The sequence below is a fragment of the Arabidopsis lyrata genome (assembly GCF_000004255.2).
Source record: "Arabidopsis lyrata subsp. lyrata unplaced genomic scaffold ARALYscaffold_4, whole genome shotgun sequence".
In the NCBI taxonomy this organism is placed as follows: Eukaryota; Viridiplantae; Streptophyta; class Magnoliopsida; order Brassicales; family Brassicaceae; genus Arabidopsis; species Arabidopsis lyrata.
The window spans coordinates 16,864,759-16,887,121 of record NW_003302552.1 but is presented as its reverse complement, the minus strand read 5'-3'; the positions used below and the strand labels follow the sequence as shown (position 1 = coordinate 16,887,121).

Sequence of the window (22,363 nt, the reverse complement as noted above, 5' to 3'; positions counted from 1 at the left end):
GATAACTTTTAAACTTTGATTCTGATTTTATATCTCCAAAACAAAACATATGTATGGAAAATATAAAATTAAGTAGGATGCGATGTGATGCCGTCTTAAATCACAAATTTGCAGAGCAATCCATGCGTTGAAACGACACTGTTCTTGTCTCCAAGTCATACCCAACAAGAAAATCCATCTGAGCAAAGTTCCCATAGATGGCAACCTCGGTGGTGGGAACCATACTCAAGCATACCATATCTTCACTCACTTTCACAAACGCGTTGATCGGACTCAGTCTCACATCGGCGCCCGTGAAATGCACCGTTATCTCCGGCAAACCGATCTCTGCACTTCCGGATTTGAAACAGTGTGACAAAAGTCCCTGTGGATCACTCACGCGCTTAGCTCCGGTCACTAATTCCTCAACCGCCGCGCCAAATTTGTCAAAGAAACCTGAGTCGAGGAGTGTCAGCGTCGTTCCAGAGTCGATGATGATGTTTCCAGACGTCTCCGAGAAGATTCCTCCGTCGTTTGGGTTATACGAGCTTCCGGTGTACGGAATCTTTTTTTTCCCGACGGAGATGGCTTCGAGCGTCAAGTAGTAGTAAGTACGAGGCTCTTTATCGACCAACGGAGTTGATATCACGCCGGAGTCCTTGCTCAGACTTGAAGGAATCGAGTTGGTGCCTAGGTTTATGACGCTTGTGCCATTCGTGGTAGCTGACTTGTGAGACAAGCAATAAGAGAATTTCTTCGAAATCGACGAACCGAGCTGGGAGATTAGAGATAGATGGCCACCACCGAGACCTATGATCCCGGAACCAGTCTCGTCGAAGGTACCACCATTATTGTAGCCGCAACCGAAAACGGTACCAGGGAAAGAAACAGGGGACCCTGAAGCAGAGTCGATAGAGATGGTTTCCGTGGCAACGTCTCCTTTGCTGAACGACTGGTCACCGTACGAGTAACGGTACTTGCATACATTTTTGGATTCGTCGCATCCACGTTCGCTACTCGACAAGGCGTGGCAGTTACGTGAGTCACAAGGCTCGCTCTTGTAAGTAGAGGATTTCTTCTTGTCGAAGATTGGACCGTTTTCTTTGTAGCATTGTTGACAAGGTTTGCATTGGACCCAGGTTAGGTCACTTCCTGTGTCAGCGATGGCAAAGACCTTCATTGGTGGAGTACCAATGGTGATACTCATGAAGAACTCGCCATCTGCTCCGATTAAACCGGATTGGAGATCGGTTTGAGATAAAATGTTGTTGAGGCGGCGGGAACGAGAGATGGAGCGGAGGAAAGCAGCGTTAAGGCGGTCAGTGACAGTGTTTTTTGGGTTGTAAAGTGGGGAAAGGGGAGAGTCACGGTGGATCAGCTCAACACTCAAGTTTTTAGGGTGAGACGATGAAGAGAGAGTCGACGAGAAGAAGAGGAAGAAACAGAGAAGAATTTGGGTTGCCATTGTTGATTGAGTTTAGAAAGTTTGTGGTTGAAAAAGTGAAGTGGAGAAGAGTTTTTTATACACAACAAAATTGGGGAAGTGAAGAGATTTGAAACGGTAAGGAGTTATAGCTACGTGAGTGGGAGGTGAAAGTCTGAAATGTAAGCCATTAGCTTGCTCTTAATTTCTCACTAAGGCTGATAATTTAATATGAGACTAGTGGGGGAATTAATATCAACGGTTTTTAAATTGGGACTTATTATGATCTTAGGGCAAATTTTGTTATGATTATATGTTAATGTTATACACCACACAAGCAATGGAAGTCATATGATGTCATATCGGTCCAGAAGATTTGATATGTTGATTGTGATGGTGAAAAGTTTAAATCATTCGCTGTTGTAAAAACATGTAACACAACGGCTCTCATTGAGAAACTGTTAGTGACTTAGTGTATAATCTATATATTCATGATGGTGAAGATTAAACTATGAACAAAATTGCCTGCTTATTTCAAAATGGTGTCTAAGTTAATATACTGATATACACGTACAAGATAGCAGGATCGACGAGGAAACCCTTCGAACGAAGGAGAAGCTTCAGGTGGCACGCATCGTACTATGGAACCCCAAAGAGAAACTGCTGACTTTAGGATCTGTCAGGACCAGTCCTTGTACCATCATCGGCTTTGTTCATGGTGTATATGAGCCTGTCCGGAGTTTTGACGACTTTGTTGGAGCCAGAAATATTGGGGTTGCTCAGAGCATCTTCTTGCAAGACTTCTTCAATCCTGGACAAAATGCGGAAAGCCAAGTTTGCAAGGATCCGAGAATATGCCTCAAGTATTGCATGGCCAATATCCTGAATACAGAGGAAAAAAAATTTCCTACATGAAACTATGCACTAAAGAAACAAAATATGTAAGTATGAGGCAGTGTTCATTAAAGTTCCCCTCACCTTGCCATATTGAATTTTTATGGCATCAAGAAATGACTGAGGGAGATTAGAGAATTTGGATTTAATCTGATCATTAAGCCTCTCTGCACGGTTTATGAGCAACTCAATGCGACTAATCTCAGATATCGAATCTTTAACTAATGACCATGATGCTCGTGCAGGTGATTTACCACTGCTTGCTTGTTCTGTAATCCTCTCTTTCCATGCATAGATAGCTGCTTCTAACTTATTAACTACCTCAAGAGCAGCATGTTCGGTTACAAGCTTAAGAGACATAAAGATTTCATCTACCGAAGCAGAATCTGAAGCTAATATCTTATACAAGTCATCCCCAAGGCTTGCCTTACCAATGGAAAACAAAATACATTACTAAAAGTATTTACATGGCAGCTTATGGAATTATGTATTCAAAGAAAGCCAAGTTTACCTTAGGTAATCTCTTGTAATCTTGTTCTTTCCCTCTGCCTTGTGACCCACTTCTGAATACCAAAACTCTGTGTTTACCACAGAGTCCAGTGTCTCCTATACATTTTTGGACTATCAGATATCAGGAGAGAAAGAAAGAAGTTAAGATAAAAGAAAAATAAGGATCACATACAATTAGCATGGAGTCCAATTTCCTGAGAGCTGGTATATTCACATGAATGTCTGCACGGGCTTTCGGCGTCATTATCTGATCAAACATGAACTCCAGTTTAGTGAAATGTGGAGTGTATATGATTTTAAAAACATCTTAGATAAAGCTAGGTACCTCAAGTGATCTTCCGTTTTCGCCATCTTGCTTAGATGGGACTAACTCAATCATGTAGTTAGTTGGAGAGAGTAACCAATCCATTTCCGTTCTCCATCTCTGCTTTTTGTCTTCACACAACGGTTCCAACTTCCATAGCTCGCCAAAAACCGAGGCTGCATATCCAAGTAATGATACCAAAATCTTCATATTGTATCAAATGATGAATTCAAATACTATTCACTTTGTAAACTTGAAAACATACTAGCAAGATGAGTTATAGCGTTTGATAAAGCCAAAGCGGTTTGCACACCGTTGCATCCTCCCGTAACATCTTCACCGAGAAATAGCTTTGAAAATCTCTCCTTCATGACTTCAACGTCAGAAAAGCAGAGTGCATAGCCAGGTTTCTCCTTACCATATAAATGTAAAGAACTTCTCTTAAAATCCAAATCATCAGAACAACTCTCCCTAGGTAACAATTTTGAGGAAAATGACTCGAGCACATCTTTGCTTGATGAACAGCTTGAAAATGAATCATCATCCAATAAATCAGTCGGGTACTCATCTCCGCGGCTTGTTCCACTTTCTTCTTCTAAAGATTGATTGTTGATGATACAAGTTTCTAAGCCATCATAAGTCATTATTCCTGAAAAATAACACAAAAAAAAAATGTTACAATTTAAGGTGTATGCTCTTCACATATCAAAAACATATAAATACTAATGATCAGAACTAAGCTCACACCTACTATGAGCCCTTAAATTATGATTGCAGACATGAACAAATGTCAACAAAGTATATAAGCTTGTTCTACTATATACCATAAACCCTGTGGTGTTTTGTAGCTTTTTTACAATATCAGAAAGTGGACCACAAATAGAAAAAGATTATCATTCTAGAATTAGGCATCGTCTAAGAGGGCCCATTTCAGACAGTGATTATAAAAGAACTCCACCTAGCACACAATCCTCTTCTTGTCTTCCTTACCAAGTGGGAGAATAAAGAAAGAGACTTATCAAAATGTTTTCTAATGCAGATTAAGGTAGCTACCATAAAAATAATGACAGAAACCAACAAAAGTCCCAGTGTTCCAAGGAATCTTTGAATTTTCCATTAATAAAGCCAAGATACTGTATTTGCTCAAAAATGCTTCTTTTCACGAAAATTTACAAAAGGAAATGTATAAAAAAATGAGATAGATAGCCGCTCCATGTGGTGGAACTTCATTTCGGACCCACCATTAAGACTTGTCAAGTTTCACACCACATTTTGCTCAAACATATGACATTTTGACATTGCATCACAAAAATGCTTCTTAAAATCACATTGAAGGGAGACATTGATGTCAAGTGGGAATGCAGCAGACTTAGGGACCTTGTTTAATATATGAATGATTTGGATTGGAATAGTCTCTGTGCACGTTGATTCCATTCCAAACCCCTCAAATTACAAACACAAAAGGCCAAAAGGCGCTACTTCTTTTCTGTATTGATAATATACCTGAAAAGTCTCCTTATATACTGAACAACAAGGCTGCTAGTGCTAGATTTCTAAACTCAAAATTGCTCTGATCATAAAAATGGGCTTTCATGACTATCATTTACCCATAATAATTGGCCCATTATGTAGACTCAGGACCTTATTTATTACATGATTGATTTGGGTTGGTAACTTGGTATAGTCTGACTTTTCTCTCTTTTTTTTGCTTTTCCTGATTGGCTGATTTCCACGGAGCACCGTTTTTGTAACTTAAATTGCCAGGGTTAAAAAAAAATAGATCTGTTTATGTAAGTACATGAAACGTGACACGAATGAGTGTTTAATCCAGTTATCAACTCGGTTTCACTTGAAATCTTTTGGGATTTTCAGTTTATGAATATTACTATATTAGTATTCAAACGAAAAACCTAATAGTATGAAAATTCAAAATTTGGCCTATTTAAACAAAACAAAAATAATCAAAATCAAAATTTGGTAAAAGCTAGCATAAAGTCAAAATTATATGAAAATTCAAAATACAATTAACATAAAATAACATATAATTATAAATAACATTTAGACGTTATAAAACGAATAAAGAATCAGCAATCCAATAATATATTATTTTGTTTGAATTTCCAAACTTATTAAAATACAAAAACAATAGATCATGTAGAAAATGTTCAAACAAGATAGGTAAGAATACTACTTTGTTTTCCATAACGTGTGAAGTAAACTTAAGGTTTGATTGCAAAGGATGAAAGAGAAATTACGGTGTGATTATGTAAGATTCGAAATAAATATATAAGTAGTCTTTTCATGGAATAAAAAGTACATGAAATCGAATAAATGGTCGATATGTATTTAGCTTTTTATGTTGAGGATTCCTTGAATAGACCCATTTGGGGTAAGGGTTTCCTTAAACGAAAAAGAATTAATCTTAGTGATGGTGACTGGTGGAACTCCTTTATATTCTGATTGGTTGGAATTCAAAGTTCGCATGATGTTCTCCATTTTTTTTTATAATTAATCTGCCTTTAATTTATTTGCCTTTTTCTTTATAAAGTATATATAATAGCTAGTATTACTTAGCTATAGCCTATGTCCAACTCTATGTATCTTTGACAAAAATATGTGATTATTTGAAAACTATCTGTTCGAATACTTGTGGTGATCACTAATTTAATTACTATAACATGCGCTTGGTCTCTTATGCAATCCAAAGTTTTATTCGATGGCGATCGAGTTTATATTAGATAAATAAGTTTCAACGCCGAATTTCAGAAGTATCTGCATGCATAGATTATAGATACAACATACATGATAGATACATGCATGTGTCCGCAATATAATGAAAAGTCCAAATGAATAAAAGTGAATTCCATGCATCATGCAGGCAACACATTTGAGCAAACCAACAAATTTATTCAATATGAGATTGCAATATTTTTTTATATAAGATATAGTTTGAGATTGATAAGGAATACTTATAACAAAATACTTAATCGATAGGTTTTTTTGTTGGTTAAAGGCTTAATTATTGATAAGTTTAGCGGAGAAATAAAGCATTTTTTTTTTTTGATAAACCCTATCGGCTGATCCGGTCAGTCCCGGTAGAAACGCATCGAAGTCCTTCAGAGTGGACTTCTCTCCGAAAGGTCACCATACTGTCTGTCCCGAGTTTGGAATGCTTTCCGACTAATGTCAGAGGGTAGCCATATCGCCTGTTACTGGACTACCAGGTAAACTGTTTGGGCCTTTGGCCCAAGCCCAGACTTCACACACAAATGTGTTTTTTTGTTTCCAGTGTAAATCGAACTTGGGTTAGTTCCTTCAAACTTTTCCCCAATTCTCAACAACCAATGGACCACAACTGTGTGAACAAAATAAAGCATTTAATTGATTGAAGAAATATAAACAAATATAGATAATACAAGAACCTAATATAAGAAAATATATTATAGGGCTGTCTTATCAAGAACAATGCCTGCGTTTCTTTCAGTGAATGGCTAAGAAAAGAGCATAGAATCTTCCATTTTTGGTAAATATTTGACGGCAAATACACTTCATATTTCAAGCCAAAAACTAAAGCAAACAAAGTATAATACGACGGACAACGTTCCATGTGTAAAAAAATACAGAGGATCAGCTTAGTTTAATTATACCAGGGGCTATTTACTTTGATAAATATTAGAGGCTCTTTACCTAGCTCAATCTTAAATGGCTATGACATATAAAATTATATTTAAATTGTTTTATGTATATATATATATATATATATATATATATATGAATTTCAAGTCTATTACAAATATTTAACCAGTTTTACGCTTCTTTTCTTTGTTAATATATATATATATATATATATATATATATATATATATGAATTTCAAGTCTATTACGAATATTTAACCAGTTTTACGCTTCTTTTCTTTGTTAACAATAGATGCATGTCTCCTTTTGTAATTATCCTAATTAACCCTATGTAGACACTAGACAATAAATTTGAGGGTCAAGTCATAAGTGTATTTACACCGTACCTTCAAAAGAGGTCCTTACCTTAAGTATACATTCTTATTTTATGAATTACAGGCTCGATCCATAGTCAATATCTACTATACGGGGTAACGCGACTTAGTGGACTCGAACTCCGGTGGAAAAGGCGGAGTCAAATAGACTTAACCATTTGACTAAATGCACATCCCCTAGTAGTAGTGATTTAGTGGTTTATATTTGAAAAGAATTGTCATGTTGGTTTAGGTAAAAAATATATTATTTAGTTACTATATTATTTAGTTACTTCCGTTTGACCAGTCGGAATGATAACATGTTTTAATTCCGTTAAAAATCCGGTGAATGGGCTACTCGAATGATACACCCACCCATAAAAAGAGAAAAGAGAGAAAGATAGTTATTAGAAAAAAAAACACTACCTAGTGTCGATATTCTAACATTAGTCTTCAGAATCGAGTGATATGGTTTTGTGGGGTCCTCTACCATTCGATCCTTCTTAAATTGCACACTTCTCTCTTGTTTTTAAGAGAAGAAAGACATACGCTTTAATAGGTTTAAGATCCTCACAAAAACACAAAGTTGTCAGTGATGGTGTCTCGTGGTTGTTCAATCACAGTTTTGTTTCGCTTTCTTATAGTTCTTTTGGTGATACAAGTACACTTTGAGACTACAACAGCAGCTCGACATGCGCCGGTTGTTTCCTGGTCACCACCTGAGCCGCCTAAGGATGATTTTGTGTGGTACCACAAGATCAACCGCTTCAAGAACATAGAACAAGATGCATTCCGACCAACCCACCAAGGTCCTAGTCAAGGTATCGGACACAAGAACCCTCCAGGTGCTCCTTAAAATACCATTTGATGCGGAGAAATTTACTGCTTTATCGCACACGGTTCTTTTCGATCTCTTGTGCGCCGTCTTGACGTTTTAAAAGAAAAGAAAAAAGAACAAGTAGAGAAGAAGTTGCATAATAGATTCTTGTGGAGAGGATATGCGATCAAGAAACTGATTTCAAATTTGTTTTTTATCCAGAGTGATATTTCGTCCTTTACTAAAGGCCATGAAGACATCTCTAGGGTTGCTTATAGTTGTTTTTGTTTTGTTTTGTTTTTTTTCTGGTTTTACGCAGAGACTTGAGTTGTTCATTCTTTTTTATTAGACGTTGTTTTTTCTCGGTTAAAAATAAAGTTAATGAGTAAAGGCATAGTTTTTATTTTATCATCAAAGCGTTGATTAATTAGTTTAAGTTAGAATATGTTTTCACTTTGAAATCAATGAGGTTGTCTAATATTATCAGAAAAAAAAATGGTAAACAAACAACGGTTGCGTTTTGAAATACGTCAAATTATTGTTTATCATCATAATATATCCTAAGTTTCCCTATTTAATTTCGTGAGTTTTTTTTTCAAATGTTATTCGATCGAATTTTAAGTTAACAGAGGTTGTCTTGAAAAAGTTCTTAACTATCAGAACATGTTTTATTATAAAAGGTAATATTCTCGACAAAAGTGAGCTGTATATAAAAAAAAAATATATTGATTGTTTGTGTAGATGTTTGTTAGATATTTGTATAAACATTAATATCATGGTTGTACAACCAGCATAAATAATGCTTAAATGCGAATGTACCATCAATCAGCAAAGCAAAAAGCAAGAAAAAAAAAAACACAACTAGTCTGCTTAACTAATAAAAAACATCACCTTTTTTTTCTTGATATATAAAATGATACTCTCTCTATTTAAAAATATAAAATGTTTTGGATAAAAGCATAAAGCTTAAGAAGTTAATTAATTTTTCTTTTTTTTTTTTGTATTTATTTACATTGAAAACATAACTTAATATCTAATTAAAAATAATATGACCAATGGTAAATTTACTCCTGAATATAAATAGTCACAAAATAGATATGAATTTAACTTTTGACATAGAAATTTGATTTTTTTTTTAAACAACAAAATTGTTAAAACATCATATAATATGAAATGGATTTTTGAGGTTAACGATCGTGGAGGTGGACGTTATACCTAACGTTTTTTTTTTTTTTGAAGTTGGATTTAGGAAAAGGTATAGTAATGATGATGAGATACAAATATGGAACTTGTACTAGGTTAACAAGTTGGTGCCAAACTATTTATATAATATTTTAATTAGCAGTAAAACAACTATATGTCTATATCAATATATTATTCAGGATAGGACTATCAAATATTAAGATTCCGACAAACTTTTTAGGTTAAATATTCGAGTTGTAAAAAGATTAATATCTCTTGTGCAGTTGTGCGCTGGTTCTTTATTATTTGCAGATATGTGGAGATGTGTTTTCGGCTTTTCAATGGAAGAGACTACAATATTCAAGAATAAAGAAAACAGGGGCACGAATTGAATACGAACTTATGTCTTCTTCAACTAATTTATTGGATACTAAATCACATAACATTTTTAAAATGTATATTTATTAATTAGTAACAGAAGTTGTTAAGATTAAACGATCATTTGTATTTACGTTTCGTTATAAAATTTGTGTGGTTTTAGGCTTCAAAGGTGGAAGTTTAACTCTCTTTGGCAAAAAAAAGAAGTTAAACTCTCTTGAGCAAATTAATTAAAGAGTCTATGATATAGCTAAAAGAGTTGTTCGAGATTAGTAATCTCAGTCTTATGTTGCTCTTGGATTTCCAAATCGGTTAAAGGGTCTTTTCGAAGGGAAGAGAAATGCTAGGCCTGGGCATTCGGTTAACCATTCGGTTTCGGTTCGGTTATGTTCGGTTTCGGTTAGTTTGGATATGGTAATATAATAACCATTCGGATATTTTAAGAATTTCGGTTCGGTTCGGTTCGGTTACCTTTTGGTTCGGTTCGGTTTGGATATTTAAATAGATAACCGTAACTAACCAAACTTTTATCACGTTCGGTTTGGTTCGGGTTTTTACTCAAATTAACCAAAATTTACCGTAACTAACCGAAACTAACCAAAATTTACCGTAACTAACTGAAACTAACAAAAATTAACCACAAAAAAATACAAAAAGAAAATACAAAAAAAGAAAGTATTAGAAAAAATATTAAAATTTGATTCAATTTTGTAAAAGAGTATTTAACTTTGACAAATATAACAAACAATATTTGAATATTTTGATTATTTAAAGTATTTGATTATTTTGATTCTAAAAATAATTAATATTTTGAGTTTATAATTATAGTTTTGGATATTATTTTTGGGTATCTTATAGGTTTTTGGATATTTCGGTTAACCGTTTGGTTATCGGTTCGGTTCGGTTTCGGTTAGTTTGGATAGGGGATTTTACAAACCATTCGGTTATTTTAAAAACTTCGGTTCGGATATGGTTCGGTTTTTTAAAAACTTCGGTTCGGATATAGTACATTCTCGTTTTTAGTTTTCATGGGTTTTTGTAATTGGGCTCCATAAAAAAATACCGATATTGAGATCCGCTAAAACAAGGGTAGGCTTTATTTATGAAGGCCTTATTTGGTGTTTTTTTTTTTGTCGAATGATTATTTAGAATTGGTGGACTTTGTTTAATTTTCTCGTTGATATTCTTCTACACCTGTAATACATTGTCTCAATGTCTCTTGACCTTGGTAGAGAGGTGAATTGATTGCAAAGTGTCGATCAATGTCTACTTGATTGGAATGTCTCATGTTATGAATGTGTTGGTCGTCGTTGATTCAGTGTTTAGAGGAATTTGTCAACAAGTTTACTTTCAAAGCTTCTTATTGTTTGATGTTGTGCAACGTTTTCATTGCCTTTTCAGCTAAAGAACGTTTCTGTGAATTTTTATTGTGAGTCAAATTAGAGTTGAGGACCGGTTTGATTCCATCATAAGGTATGACCATCTGCGACTAGAGATTAGTTTGTGGACTTTTGATACACCACCACATCATTTATAATCATCACAAACTCACTTGATATCTTAAGATTCTAAGGCTTTGGAAAAATGTATATTCTAATATTTAGTTTGGATTCTGTTCTAATTTTTGTTTATGATTTCTAAACTATTTTTTTATCCAACTCCTAAACTATATTTAAATCTATGATGTAAAAGAGAAAAGAAGAAGAAGAAGAAGAGAAGGCTACCGAATTCTGCAAGAACTCGATCGCCTAACTCTACTAACAAATTATATCAACAAATAATTTCCTGAAAAGTATTGAGAGTTAACATGTTCGGACATCGTGGGATTGTGGAAACCGGAAAACAAAGTCAAAGCAACCAGAGCATTGCATTAAGATCTCTCTGTCTTTGCGTATTTAATTTTTGTTTTTCTAAATTTATTCCTTCATAAAATGTACATATACATTTACTTATATAGATTAAACTTATGATAAAAAAATATTACCTTTATTGTTTATATTCATTCAATTCAGCCTCGATTAATGATCTCCAACTTAAAAAAAATAAAAATAAAAATATTGCTATGAATTTGAATCATTTGAATTTGATACACAACAACAAAATATTGCCACAATAACAATATTTTTTAGAATGGTTTGAAATGCCACTATTTTGCATTACTTGAGAGTTGGGGAATCATTGTTGAATAAAGAAACAAATTAATAATGTAACCACAAAAACAATTTAATAAAAAAATGTCAAAGTAAAATTGATAATGAGCGAAGCTGCTGAAGAGAAGACGCCGAAAACGAAGTTGACCAGACCCACCAAACGATCAAATCGATTGGAGGAATAAAGCTTCTGTAATGGAGATTTGAGGAACAAGAAGAAGAAGAAGAAGATTGAAATTGAAAATAATGGTGGAGGGTTGGAGAAATGGGTTTCGCGAGGCTACGAATTCGAAACCTCTGTTCGTGACGATCTACGCGACGGTGATCATTGGCGTTCTCGTCTCCTCTTTCTATGTCTTCTCCGCCATTTACTCTCCCACCAATGGCTCCTCCTCCTTTCTCTCTTTTCCTCCTCTATCCAGTAACTTCTCTCTCTCTCTCTCACTCTCACTCTATTCATGTATTGTGCTGACGAATCGTTTGGTTATATCTGCTTTGCATTGCTTAAGAGTTTGGATTTGATTTCGTAAATGAATTAATGTCTCTAATCATTAGGTGAGATTTTGGAAGTTAGGTTCTTTAATCTGTTTGTTCTGATTCTAATTCGAGCTCACCGTTGACCTTAAATCTCAGTATTCGTTTGAAAAATCACTTCTTTATTGTTTGAAAGCTATGGATTTGCGATATAATCTGAGATGGGTTTTGACTTGCGATCACTTTAGCTGATTTTAAGCTCAGCTTTGAATCCAGTCAAGTGATTAACTAATGTACTTGGATCGGCTTGAGGTGTCTGAAAGTTTTGATTTTTCAAAAGTCTAGTGTTACTTTCCGACACTGCATTTCAGTTTAGTCAATTGGATTTTACGTTTCATGGTATCAGGCTAGTTGAGCTTGCTTGAGTATACATCAATCTTACTAAACAGTGGAAGCTTAAATAATGTTTCTTTTTTCATTATGTGAGATTTATTCATGAGTTTTTCTGTAGCTGCCGGCCGAATTCACCGTCTTCCACAAGATAATGCAACTTTAGAGTTACCAGTTGCTCCACCACCACCACAGGCACTGCCACCGCCAGTTCTGGAGGAGGCTCAAGGCAGATCCTTGGGTAAAATTTGGGTGTCTCCTCCTCGAGACAAAAAGATGCCACCACTTGAAACCTTTAAACTGACCAAAGAATTGTTTGGGGAAAGAGTGAAGGACAATGTCATTATAGTGACCTTTGGGAACTATGCTTTTATGGATTTCATCTTGACTTGGGTTAAACACTTGACTGATTTAGATCTCTCCAATATTCTAGTTGGTGAGTTGCCACTTCTAATATCTGTGTCTTATTGTCCATTCTCACTGGCTCTCTGTAAGTTAGTAACTTTATGTTATGGGGCTTTAAAGGTGCGATGGATACAAAGTTATTAGAGGCTTTGTATTGGAAAGGCGTTCCGGTTTTTGATATGGGAAGCCATATGAGCACAGTGGATGTCGGGTGGGGTTCTCCAACATTCCACAAAATGGGAAGAGAAAAAGTTATTCTCATAGATTCCGTCTTGCCTTTCGGTTACGAGCTACTAATGTGTGACACTGACATGGTGTGGCTTAAGGTGCTAATTCGACACATTATTATCACTGTTATTCATCACGTTATCTTCCTTAGTAGACTTTTTCTGATAATATTTATGTGACAGAATCCTATGCCTTATTTGGCTCGATTCCCAGATGCTGATGTTTTGACATCAAGCGATCAAGTTGTGCCTACTGTCATAGATGACAGTTTGGACATATGGCAACAAGGTAGATTTTAGCTAAAGATTTGCATTTTCCCCTGTTCCCTTATGAAATCGTTTATCTCTCTAGCAAAAGTGTTTTGAGTTTATGATTATCAGCAGCTAATCTGTTCACATGCCTACTAACTGTTTTCTCTACCTTTCATTTCTTGGAATTTGAAAGTTGGTGCTGCCTACAACATAGGATTTTCCATTGGCGGCCGACAGAATCTGCCAAAAAGTTGGCCAAAGAATGGAAAGAAATTCTCTTAGCGGACGATAAGGTTTGGGATCAAAATGGGTTCAATGAGATTGTTAGGAGACAGCTAGGTCCATCTGTGGATGGGGATAGTGGACTTTTCTATGCTTATGATGGAAATCTCAAGGTTGGCATTTTGCCCGCTAGCATATTTTGCAGTGGCCATACTTATTTTGTTCAGGTACCTTTCTTCATGCTTCCTGTTTTTGCGGTTTTTATCGTTCTCTTTTGTGTTCAGGAATGGCCTAACAAGTAACTTCTATCTTCTATGGCAGGCTATGTATCAACAACTGAGGCTAGAACCATATGCCGTGCATACAACATTCCAATATGCAGGTACCGAAGGAAAACGCCACAGGCTCCGAGAGGGGATGGTTTTCTATGACCCACCAGAATATTATGATTCACCAGGTAAAATTCTTTATGTTAAGATTCTTCAACATTAATCTTGTTGATGGGAAAATCCAAAATGAATAGTGTAAACTCCAACACAACGCAGGAGGTTTCATTGCGTTTAAACCATCTATTCCAAAGAGCTTGTTACTTGACGGGAAGCATACCATTGAATCGCATTTTATCCTCGTTAATCACCAAGTAACGTTCTACTAACCTAATATGGTGCCTAGGAACTATATGTTAACTTGACCACCTTTCTAATTTTACATCCACCTTTGGTCCACTTTACAGATGAAACAGATCAGATCAGCTCTAGCCATTGCGTCTCTTCTTAATCGTACATTGGTGAGTCCAGTTAACAGCTTATATGCATATTTCCTGGGGATAATGGTTGATTCTTACATATATCGGGTTGGTCTCGACAATGTTTTCAGGTGATGCCACCAATATGGTGCAGGTTAGATAGGCTTTGGTTTGGGCATCCCGGTACTCTTCAGGGATCTATGACCCAACAACCTTTCATCTGCCCGCTTGATCATGTCTTTGAGGTAGTATTTGTAATGATGTTGAAGCATGTCAATATCTGATTCTTTCTCTGCAAATGCCTCATGACAGCTGAATCATTTCAATTACAGGTCAATATCATGCTAAAGGAGCTACCAGAGGAAGAGTTTGGCCCTGGGATTGGTATCAGAGAATATTCTTTTCTAGATAACCCGGCATTGCCGAAACAAGTAATTTAAGCTGCTAAGATATTTTTCTTGTTCTTATTAATCATTTCGTAAGAAAATCTCAGGAATAAAGCTATTTTTCAGGTAAAAGAGTCATGGCTTGATGTTCAGCTTTGTCAAGAAGGAAAAGAAGGATGTGAGCCATCGAATAACACAAGCCCCTCTCAGGTTCTTAAGTTCCCAAAGCGGAGCAATGAAGATACGGTAACTAAGATTTTTTACCTGTCTAACATCACTCTTTAGTCTTCACTATATATGTCAAAAAAATCTCCGGCTTAGCGTAAGCGCTTTGTTTCGTGCTCACTGCAGTTCAAGGCGATATTTTCTTCCTTCGAAAATGTCAAAGTGATCAAGTTTTCTTCAATTGAAGATGCTTTCATCGGATTCTCTGACAAGGCAAGTAGATCTTTAAACCGTGAAACATATAGACATGTTCATACAAAATGTAAATCTGACCTGACCTAATCTGGTTTGCAAGCAGGAGCGAGAAGAGAGATTTAGAAGACGGGTAAAGAGATATGTGGGAATATGGTGTTGTGAGGAGAACAAGACTCCGGGACACATTTACTACGATATGTATTGGGACGAGAAACCTGGTTGGAAACCGGTTCCTCCACAGACACCAGAAGAAGATCATCCTCCTCTCTGATAAAATAACCGATAAGAAGACTCCAAGAAGCTTACACTCGATTTCTTGGGTCACAAGGAGACTTAGGGAGTTTTTTTTTTTTCATACGGCCTTTATATACTACTGTGAAAGTGTATCTTTCTTTTCTTTGTCTTACTCATACTCAATGTATCATGTTATAACAATAGGTTTGGACACAGAGAAAATCGTTTCTTCTTTTCATATAGTTTCTCTGTAGATTTTTTATCAATAAATGGCTTATTTAGTTGTTTCACTTACAAACTCAAGTATTACGTAGTCATGTTCTGTCGAACTTGGAAGTCATATTTGGATGTATAAAGAAACATCCTACTGAGAGATATTGAGATGCGAAGGAGTCCATGTCACATTGAGATCGAAGAAGATTATAGTAGAGATAAACAAGCTCCAAGACCACAAACCATTAACTAAATTGACCTTGGATCATCATCAATACATAAAACGTCTCAGACAGAAGAGAACTGGTTGGCAGTCTATATATAACCAATAAAGATCACCCATAAGAAGATACAAAAAAAGAAGAACCGTTTCTTGGATGATAGAGTAAAATAAGCTAAACTGTCTTTAAGGATCATGCAAAGTGAGAATCAAGCAGACTTAGGAAAATGTTGAGACAGAAGTTTCGAAATCTCGAGGAACCCGACAGTGTCTTTCCCACTGAAGATCGTCTTCAGTTGCTCATCGCATAGTATCTCCCTTTTGTTCTCCGGATTCTACATCAAAAACCAATAATATGTGTTGGAAACCAGAATCTCTCTAAAATAGATGTGAGAAAAACAGAGAAATTCAAAGACCAGCTAAAGGCTAACACGATCAAAGTAACTTCTGTTAGCTCGTAATGCGTTTCCCCAAAAGCAGTGATTTCTTCACTCAACATAAGCAAGAAAATAAAAGAACATCAAGCTACAAAAGCTAGGCTTTGAAATGTTGACTCATGAACAAATCAGATTCCCATAACATCAAGATCATAAGCAGATTAGTTCTAGCCGCAGTCACAACGCTAAACTTAATTACTTAATTAAATGCTAATCACAACACTTAAATCTACCATTTTGAAAAACACGAAGGCTCAAAGTTTCTACGAATCCTCCTAAACCCAGATCAATCAAATCACCAAAGTAGAGTAAACAGCTTATTCCAAGTAACGAGAGCTAACTCAAAAGACAAAATCCAGTAGAAAGCGCAAAGAAATGACCCAGAAATTTCGAGAAGAAAAACCAAACCCTAACCTGAAGATTGTTAAGTTTGATGTATTCCCAGATTTTCTTGACGGCGGTTGTGCGAGAGACTTCGTTTTCCCCAATAAAGGTAGCGAGCGGCTTTGAAACGGGAACCACCTTAAGAATACCAGTACCTTGTCTACCATTTTTAGCGGCGGACGAAGAAGCGGCCTTCGCCATCAGTACCCTGCAAGCTCCAAAAACCCTAGAAACTGTCGCCATTTTTCTTCTTCACACAGTTTTGAATTTGGAAGGAGAGAGAGCTCTGTGTCTAAAACCCTAGATCAAACCACAGACTTTGAAAGCTGAACGTTCCCAGTCTCTCTCTCTTTCTCTGACTGCCCTTGTAAAATTAATGAAGGTGTGATTTAGCTCTTCTTAGTTTGGGCCTGTTTTGGGCCTTCTATACCAAGATAATGGGCCTTTTTGGATTTATTTGATGACCAAGCCTATAAATGTCGAGAACGATAAAGCAATGGCATTCATCGGTCGATCATGTCATCCAATCAAGCGCATTAGGATCCGATCAAAAAGATACAAATTTTCCCAACAATAACGAAATTGAAGTATTTGATACACATGATCGACCAACAACATATGATTCTATCTTTTTTTGGGCAAAACAAATGATTCTATCTAAAACAAGAGAAAACGATTTAAAGCAAAAACTGAGATAAAGAGACCAACAACAACTGAAAAACGTTGTGACGCGACCGTAACCCGACCCGTTTGAACTACCGTCAGCCAATCAAAAGACAGCCACGTAGCCTACTTCCTGCACACGTAATAGAACCTCTCTTTATCTCCGTCACCGGCAACACCAAATGGGCCCTCGTTGCCGTCTCTTCTCGAGACCAAATTTCATCGTTTACTCAAAGAGAAAAAGGTATCTCCGTCAACTCACGTCGTAAGTATCTAACGCCGTTAATATCTACATTTTCCTCCACCTTATAAATTACTCACGGTCGGTCCTCCAAATGTCTTCTCTCTTTCTCTCCGTCATCTTTCTCGAAACAAAACCCGGAGCTCCGTAACAGTTACCGGGTGACCCGATTACCCAGATTCTTGCCCCGGAATTTTGAATATTTTTCCGGCTATTCTCGTATTTAGAAGCTCCTCTCTAGGAAGAGGATACCTGTGCTATCTCTGCGACTTTTCGATCTTTCACCGGAGTCATTTATAGCGGAGACTATTTTCAGATTTTGATTTGATTTCGCTCCAAGAAGACGTTGTGATTCAGGTACGACTCCGAATAATCCTCCATTTTTTAAAAAATTGGTCACTAGTTTCTAACCTTTAAAAAATAAATTAGAAACCAATCAGATAGTTTCTCTAAGTACTGTTGCATTCTCCTTCATTATCTATAGACTGATGTACAAATCATCTTTCAACATGTTTTGTTTCTTCTTCTCCATTTTTGCTGATTAATTACGAACACATACATTACTCAAACATGTCCATTTTTTACTGATTAGATCATTCCTGGCGAAAAGGAGAATCAGATTTTCTACTACTCAAATTTTTTTTCCCTGGAAAACATTAATTACAACATTCAAAAGTTTCCTTAGTAATATTTGACTAGACTACACTGTTTGCTACTTTACTTTTGCTTTTTACTCGACAAAAAAAAGAAGAAGAAATTGTGTTTCTCCAATAAAAAAATAAAGAGCCATTCATCATAATAATCAATTACGTCGTCCTTTTGGTACACCGCATTTACTTCATATTACTACACTGCGCCTGTAACGCTGCTAAATCTCTGCAGCTTTGATGGGTCTATTATAGGCAATCCTTAAGTTTTCAGATATCCACGCTTTTCTTTTTCTTTTTTGTCAACAAATATACACGCTTAACCTGCAGACTTTTCGATACAAGGTAAAAGAAACTAAACCCATACTTCAATTTAATTCCATTCAATACCTCATACTATTTTTTTCAATGGAAACAATTCATTTGTGTACATACTTTTGATTTTATTCAATTTTTTCGACATGCATTAAGATTGGTCCATCATCATCACCCACTTGAACCCAAGTCTTTCTTTAATTCTTTCTTGGTTTTAGCTCTTTCTTTTTTTTCATACACGTGACTGTTAAAAAGATTCCATTTTGTTGCTAAGTTATTTTCTTTGCCTCTGGCTGTAATAAATTCGAGTGTCTTCATATTTTCAGTTTATAGTTTAATTGGACACGAGGGATCAGAAGAAACACATTTTTTAAGCACTTATATCGAATTATATAATTTTCTTATGCTCTCTACTAAATATATATCCTATATTTAAATGTCAGAAACTTCGGCTTGCCGGAGAAATAAATATTCTTTGAAACTTTTGATTTATGTGTGTGACGAGGAGATGGGGTCTTTACTTGGTATTGCTGCTCAACAAAGCATTTACACACTCAGTTTCGCTTCTCTATTCAGACCCACTTTCTTACATAAAGCACCATTTTTGTTTTAATACCATCGCTTGTCTCTATCATGATCATATTTCAATTTCTTTATTGTTCCAAAGGTTATAATTTGATCCATTCAGGTGCCTCGACAATCCTTTGGAAATATATTTTCTCTGTGGTCCTCTCTTCTCTGATCCCCAAGTTAAATCTTTGAACACTTTTGTCTTTCTCAAGATTATTGCCCCTAATTATGAACCTTCATAGCTTATTTTATTTTAATACATTTAAAACTTGTATCCCTCTCTACTTTATTTCATTAGTTCCTTAATTTCATGAAGTATTTTTAGGGATATGATTCTTTAATCTTTATGGGTTTACACTACAAAAATCAGCTGTCTCAACTCATAGTTGGATTCAAAACGTTTGCTTCATCTAGGATTATCTCATCCTTCCCAAGAAATTTGTTTCCTTTATTATTGGGGTTTCACTAACTTTTCATTAGTTGAGTTACTTATCTAACGAATTAAATTAGGCTCTAGCATCACTTAACATTTTCATAGCTTTATTTATTCTTTTATATAGCTATCTTTATATGTGATGTTTAATACGCTCTGTTTCTGTATTTTTGTGGCTTATAGGGTTTAAAAGGCAGAGGAACATAAAAAAGAGTGCAAAGATGTTTACTTGCATAAATTGTACAAAGATGGCAGACAGAGGTGAGGATGAAGAAGACGAAGCGCGTGGGAGCACCACTCCCAACACTAAAGAAGCCGTTAAAAGCCTAACTACACAGGTCTCTTTCTCTCCCTAAAGATCTTTGTTGATCCTTAAGACTCTTTTTCACTTTACTTTGTTGCTTTTTTTCCTAATTGCCTTCCTTGGTCGTGAAACAAACAAACCCACATAACCCAAATTGATAAAATGGTCCTCTTAAACTGTTTAACAATTATGGTGAAAAATAAAATAAAACAGTTTTTATGTTAAAGGTTTTGAAATTCGGCTGTCAAGTACAAAAGCATAGAGGTTACTGTAGTTAAGGCTGCAGGTTACAAACAAACAAAATTCGGATCTTTAGACAAGATCCTATTGTGATGCAACATCACTTCTCTGGAATCTATTACAAATCTCTCTTTAATAGGTTGTGTCAGTGTTTATTTTTTCTCCCCTCTATGTGACTAGACATAAAAATCTAGCAACAATTAGTAAAATAATTATATGTTTCACGTTGAATTTTAGGATTACCAATGTAGTGGCTGATGATTTGTGTGGAAAAAGGTTAATGGAGTCACGCCTTGTTGAACATGATTTTTGCTTGTTATTGAAGATTGATCTACTGTATATACTTTCCTAGAATAAGTCCCTAGTGGATTCTTATTTAGATTAGGAGCAAAAAAAATAAAGAATAATCTGTGGTGGGGCAACTATATAGATTATATGGTAAATCAAAAGAAGCATAAAAAGAAGTTATGATTATGTTCTATTCACGGAGAAGACAAGATGAACTATATTTTATGTTTCAAATTATATCAGATCTTCTAGCTTTATTCATGCTCTTTATGAATGATGATACTAGACTCCTTTTCCCTAGTTGGGATAAAAGAAAAATCATCCATTTCTTGACTCATTTTTTTTCATGGCAGAAGACTTTATTGCTTACTTACTGTTTGTTTACCCTGTTCTATCCAACATTATGTTGATGTCCAATGATCACCTAGTACTATGTTGAGTTTTAAGATAACACTTTTAATCAGCTTCTTTGGTACGGATGATATGCAGATCAAAGACATGGCGTCGAAATTCTCAGGTACTCATAAACAAAGCAAGCCAACTCCGGGCTCTTCGAGCAGCAACTTGAGGAAGTTCCCGGATTTTGACACTGCATCAGAAAGTGTTCCATACCCTTATCCGGGTGGAAGCACGAGTTCCACTCCGGCTTGGGACTTACCAAGATCCTCATACCATCAATCTGGACGGCCAGACTCAAGATTTCCATCAATGTATGGCGGTGAACGTGAATCCATCTCTGCTCAGTCGTGTGATGTGGTACTAGAAGATGACGAGCCAAAGGAGTGGATGGCTCAAGTAGAGCCCGGTGTTCATATCACATTCGTCTCACTTCCCACTGGAGGAAATGATCTTAAACGGATACGTTTCAGGTATTTGAAACCCATTCTCTCCATAACATTTTGAAGAATATGTTTCACTTAAGGACATAGAATGATTCATTATGAAATGAAGCTAATATTAGCTTGTATCTTTGTTGAAGCCGGGAAGTTTTCGACAAGTGGCAGGCTCAAAGATGGTGGGGTGAGAACTACGACAGAATCGTTGAGCTTTACAATGTTCAAAGATTTAACCGACAAGCTCTTCAAACTCCTGGTAGATCCGAGGACCAGGTAGGAAACATCATCACAACTTAAGAGAAGGTTTATGAGTAATCGTATCTTTCAACTTTTGTTTGTTTCTTCTAACAGTCGCAGAGAGATTCAACTCACACAAGAATTGATTCAGCAAGAGAAAGCAGAGACTGGACACAAAGAGACAACAACTTCAGACCACCAGGAGGCAGTGTCCCACATCACTTTTATGGACCTCCAATGGACGCAGCAAGAATCACCACCTCATCGAGGGACGATCCGCCTTCCATGAGTAATGCTAGTGAAATGCAAGCTGAGTGGGTTGAAGAGGACGAGCCTGGTGTCTACATTACCATCAGACAGTTACCAGATGGAACTAGAGAACTACGCCGCGTCAGGTTCAGGTAAACCAGAGAACCGGTTTTTTCAGCATGTTATATCCTAATTTATTTGGCGGTTAACCGTAAACCTTTCGAACCGGGTGTTTGCAGTCGGGAACGGTTTGGGGAAGTGCATGCCAAGACATGGTGGGAGCAGAACAGAGATAGAATACAAACCCAATATCTCTAAGAGGACAAAAAAGAGACCATTATTTAATCTTCTTTAACACAACAAAGGTATACACAAAAAATCAGAATTTTGTTAAATTTGGAAGAAAATCAGAATGTGATATGAACACAAAATGAAAAATTTGATTTTTTAGAGATTTGTAGTTAGCTAGTTCTCGGCGTTTTGATAGCTATGTAATTTTCCCGACGATGAGATGAGCTTTATGCCTTCATTTATTGGTTCATTTTATTCATTCTTCAAGTGGATAAGTTTATTATCCATTTGTTTGTTAGTAGCATATATAGTATCAACTATCAAGCGGACTTAGCTATCACATAATCTGTTAAGATGAAGTCTTATTGATTCTGTACACAATTACAAGAGTCTATATACACAAGTAGAAGAGAG

General features: G+C 36.0%; 5 protein-coding genes and 1 pseudogene across 6 annotated transcripts; 3 read left to right on the top strand and 3 right to left on the bottom strand.

Moving 5' to 3' along the window:
* Positions 1-12: 12 nt before the first annotated feature.
* LOC9315628 (probable aspartic protease At2g35615) lies at positions 13-1,709 on the bottom strand. The gene has a single exon (XM_002879515.2). It carries the CDS (start codon positions 1,442-1,444, stop codon positions 101-103), a length of 1,344 nt encoding a protein of 447 aa, XP_002879561.1. The 5' UTR covers positions 1,445-1,709; the 3' UTR covers positions 13-100.
* A 154-nt stretch (positions 1,710-1,863) lies between these two features.
* LOC9317472 lies at positions 1,864-3,944 on the bottom strand (annotated as a pseudogene).
* Positions 3,945-7,172: 3,228 nt separating this feature from the next.
* LOC9317471 lies at positions 7,173-8,319 on the top strand. Its single transcript, XM_021029971.1, has one exon. The coding sequence runs from the start codon at positions 7,695-7,697 to the stop codon at positions 7,953-7,955; it is 261 nt and encodes an 86-aa protein (XP_020885630.1). The 5' UTR covers positions 7,173-7,694; the 3' UTR covers positions 7,956-8,319.
* Positions 8,320-11,716: 3,397 nt separating this feature from the next.
* LOC9315627 (arabinosyltransferase XEG113) lies at positions 11,717-15,673 on the top strand. Its single transcript, XM_021028257.1, is given in 14 exon segments — positions 11,717-12,047; positions 12,612-12,926; positions 13,016-13,221; positions 13,306-13,411; positions 13,568-13,588; positions 13,591-13,823; positions 13,918-14,053; positions 14,142-14,236; positions 14,330-14,383; positions 14,473-14,586; positions 14,674-14,772; positions 14,854-14,973; positions 15,079-15,165; positions 15,251-15,673. Coding segments are annotated over 14 exon segments (1,929 nt in total). The 5' UTR covers positions 11,717-11,872; the 3' UTR covers positions 15,419-15,673.
* Positions 15,674-15,764: 91 nt separating this feature from the next.
* LOC9317470 (upstream activation factor subunit UAF30) lies at positions 15,765-16,998 on the bottom strand. Its single transcript, XM_021028259.1, has 2 exons — positions 16,666-16,998; positions 15,765-16,149 (listed from the first exon to the last, which is right to left on the bottom strand). The coding sequence occupies exons 1-2, from the start codon at positions 16,876-16,878 to the stop codon at positions 16,024-16,026; spliced, it is 339 nt and encodes a 112-aa protein (XP_020883918.1). The 5' UTR covers positions 16,879-16,998; the 3' UTR covers positions 15,765-16,023.
* Positions 16,999-17,304: 306 nt separating this feature from the next.
* LOC9315626 (protein Brevis radix-like 1) lies at positions 17,305-22,206 on the top strand. Of its 2 annotated transcripts, none has more exons than XM_002881357.2 (6): positions 17,305-17,896; positions 19,688-19,842; positions 20,826-21,205; positions 21,316-21,445; positions 21,524-21,810; positions 21,898-22,206. In XM_002881357.2, the coding sequence occupies exons 2-6, from the start codon at positions 19,726-19,728 to the stop codon at positions 21,974-21,976; spliced, it is 993 nt and encodes a 330-aa protein (XP_002881403.1). In that variant the 5' UTR covers positions 17,305-17,896; positions 19,688-19,725; the 3' UTR covers positions 21,977-22,206. The 2 variants fall into 2 exon arrangements, with proteins under 2 accessions (XP_002881403.1, XP_020883917.1); XM_021028258.1 differs by lacking the exon at positions 17,305-17,896 and adding an exon at positions 17,931-18,531.
* Positions 22,207-22,363: the final 157 nt, after the last annotated feature.

Excerpts from the sequence above, each read along its gene's own strand:
- LOC9315628 (XM_002879515.2), bottom strand. The coding sequence starts at position 1,444 with ATGGCAACCCAAATTCTTCTCTGTTTCTTCCTCTTCTTCTCGTCGACT.
- LOC9315626 (XM_002881357.2), top strand. The coding sequence starts at position 19,726 with ATGTTTACTTGCATAAATTGTACAAAGATGGCAGACAGAGGTGAGGAT. Across the intron at positions 21,206-21,315 it reads CTTAAACGGATACGTTTCAG|CCGGGAAGTTTTCGACAAGT; the intron begins GTATTTGAAACC and ends TCTTTGTTGAAG. Across the intron at positions 21,446-21,523 it reads CTGGTAGATCCGAGGACCAG|TCGCAGAGAGATTCAACTCA; the intron begins GTAGGAAACATC and ends TTCTTCTAACAG.
- LOC9317470 (XM_021028259.1), bottom strand. The coding sequence starts at position 16,878 with ATGGCGACAGTTTCTAGGGTTTTTGGAGCTTGCAGGGTACTGATGGCG. Across the intron at positions 16,150-16,665 it reads TCAAACTTAACAATCTTCAG|AATCCGGAGAACAAAAGGGA; the intron begins GTTAGGGTTTGG and ends TTTTTGATGTAG.
- LOC9317471 (XM_021029971.1), top strand. The coding sequence starts at position 7,695 with ATGGTGTCTCGTGGTTGTTCAATCACAGTTTTGTTTCGCTTTCTTATA.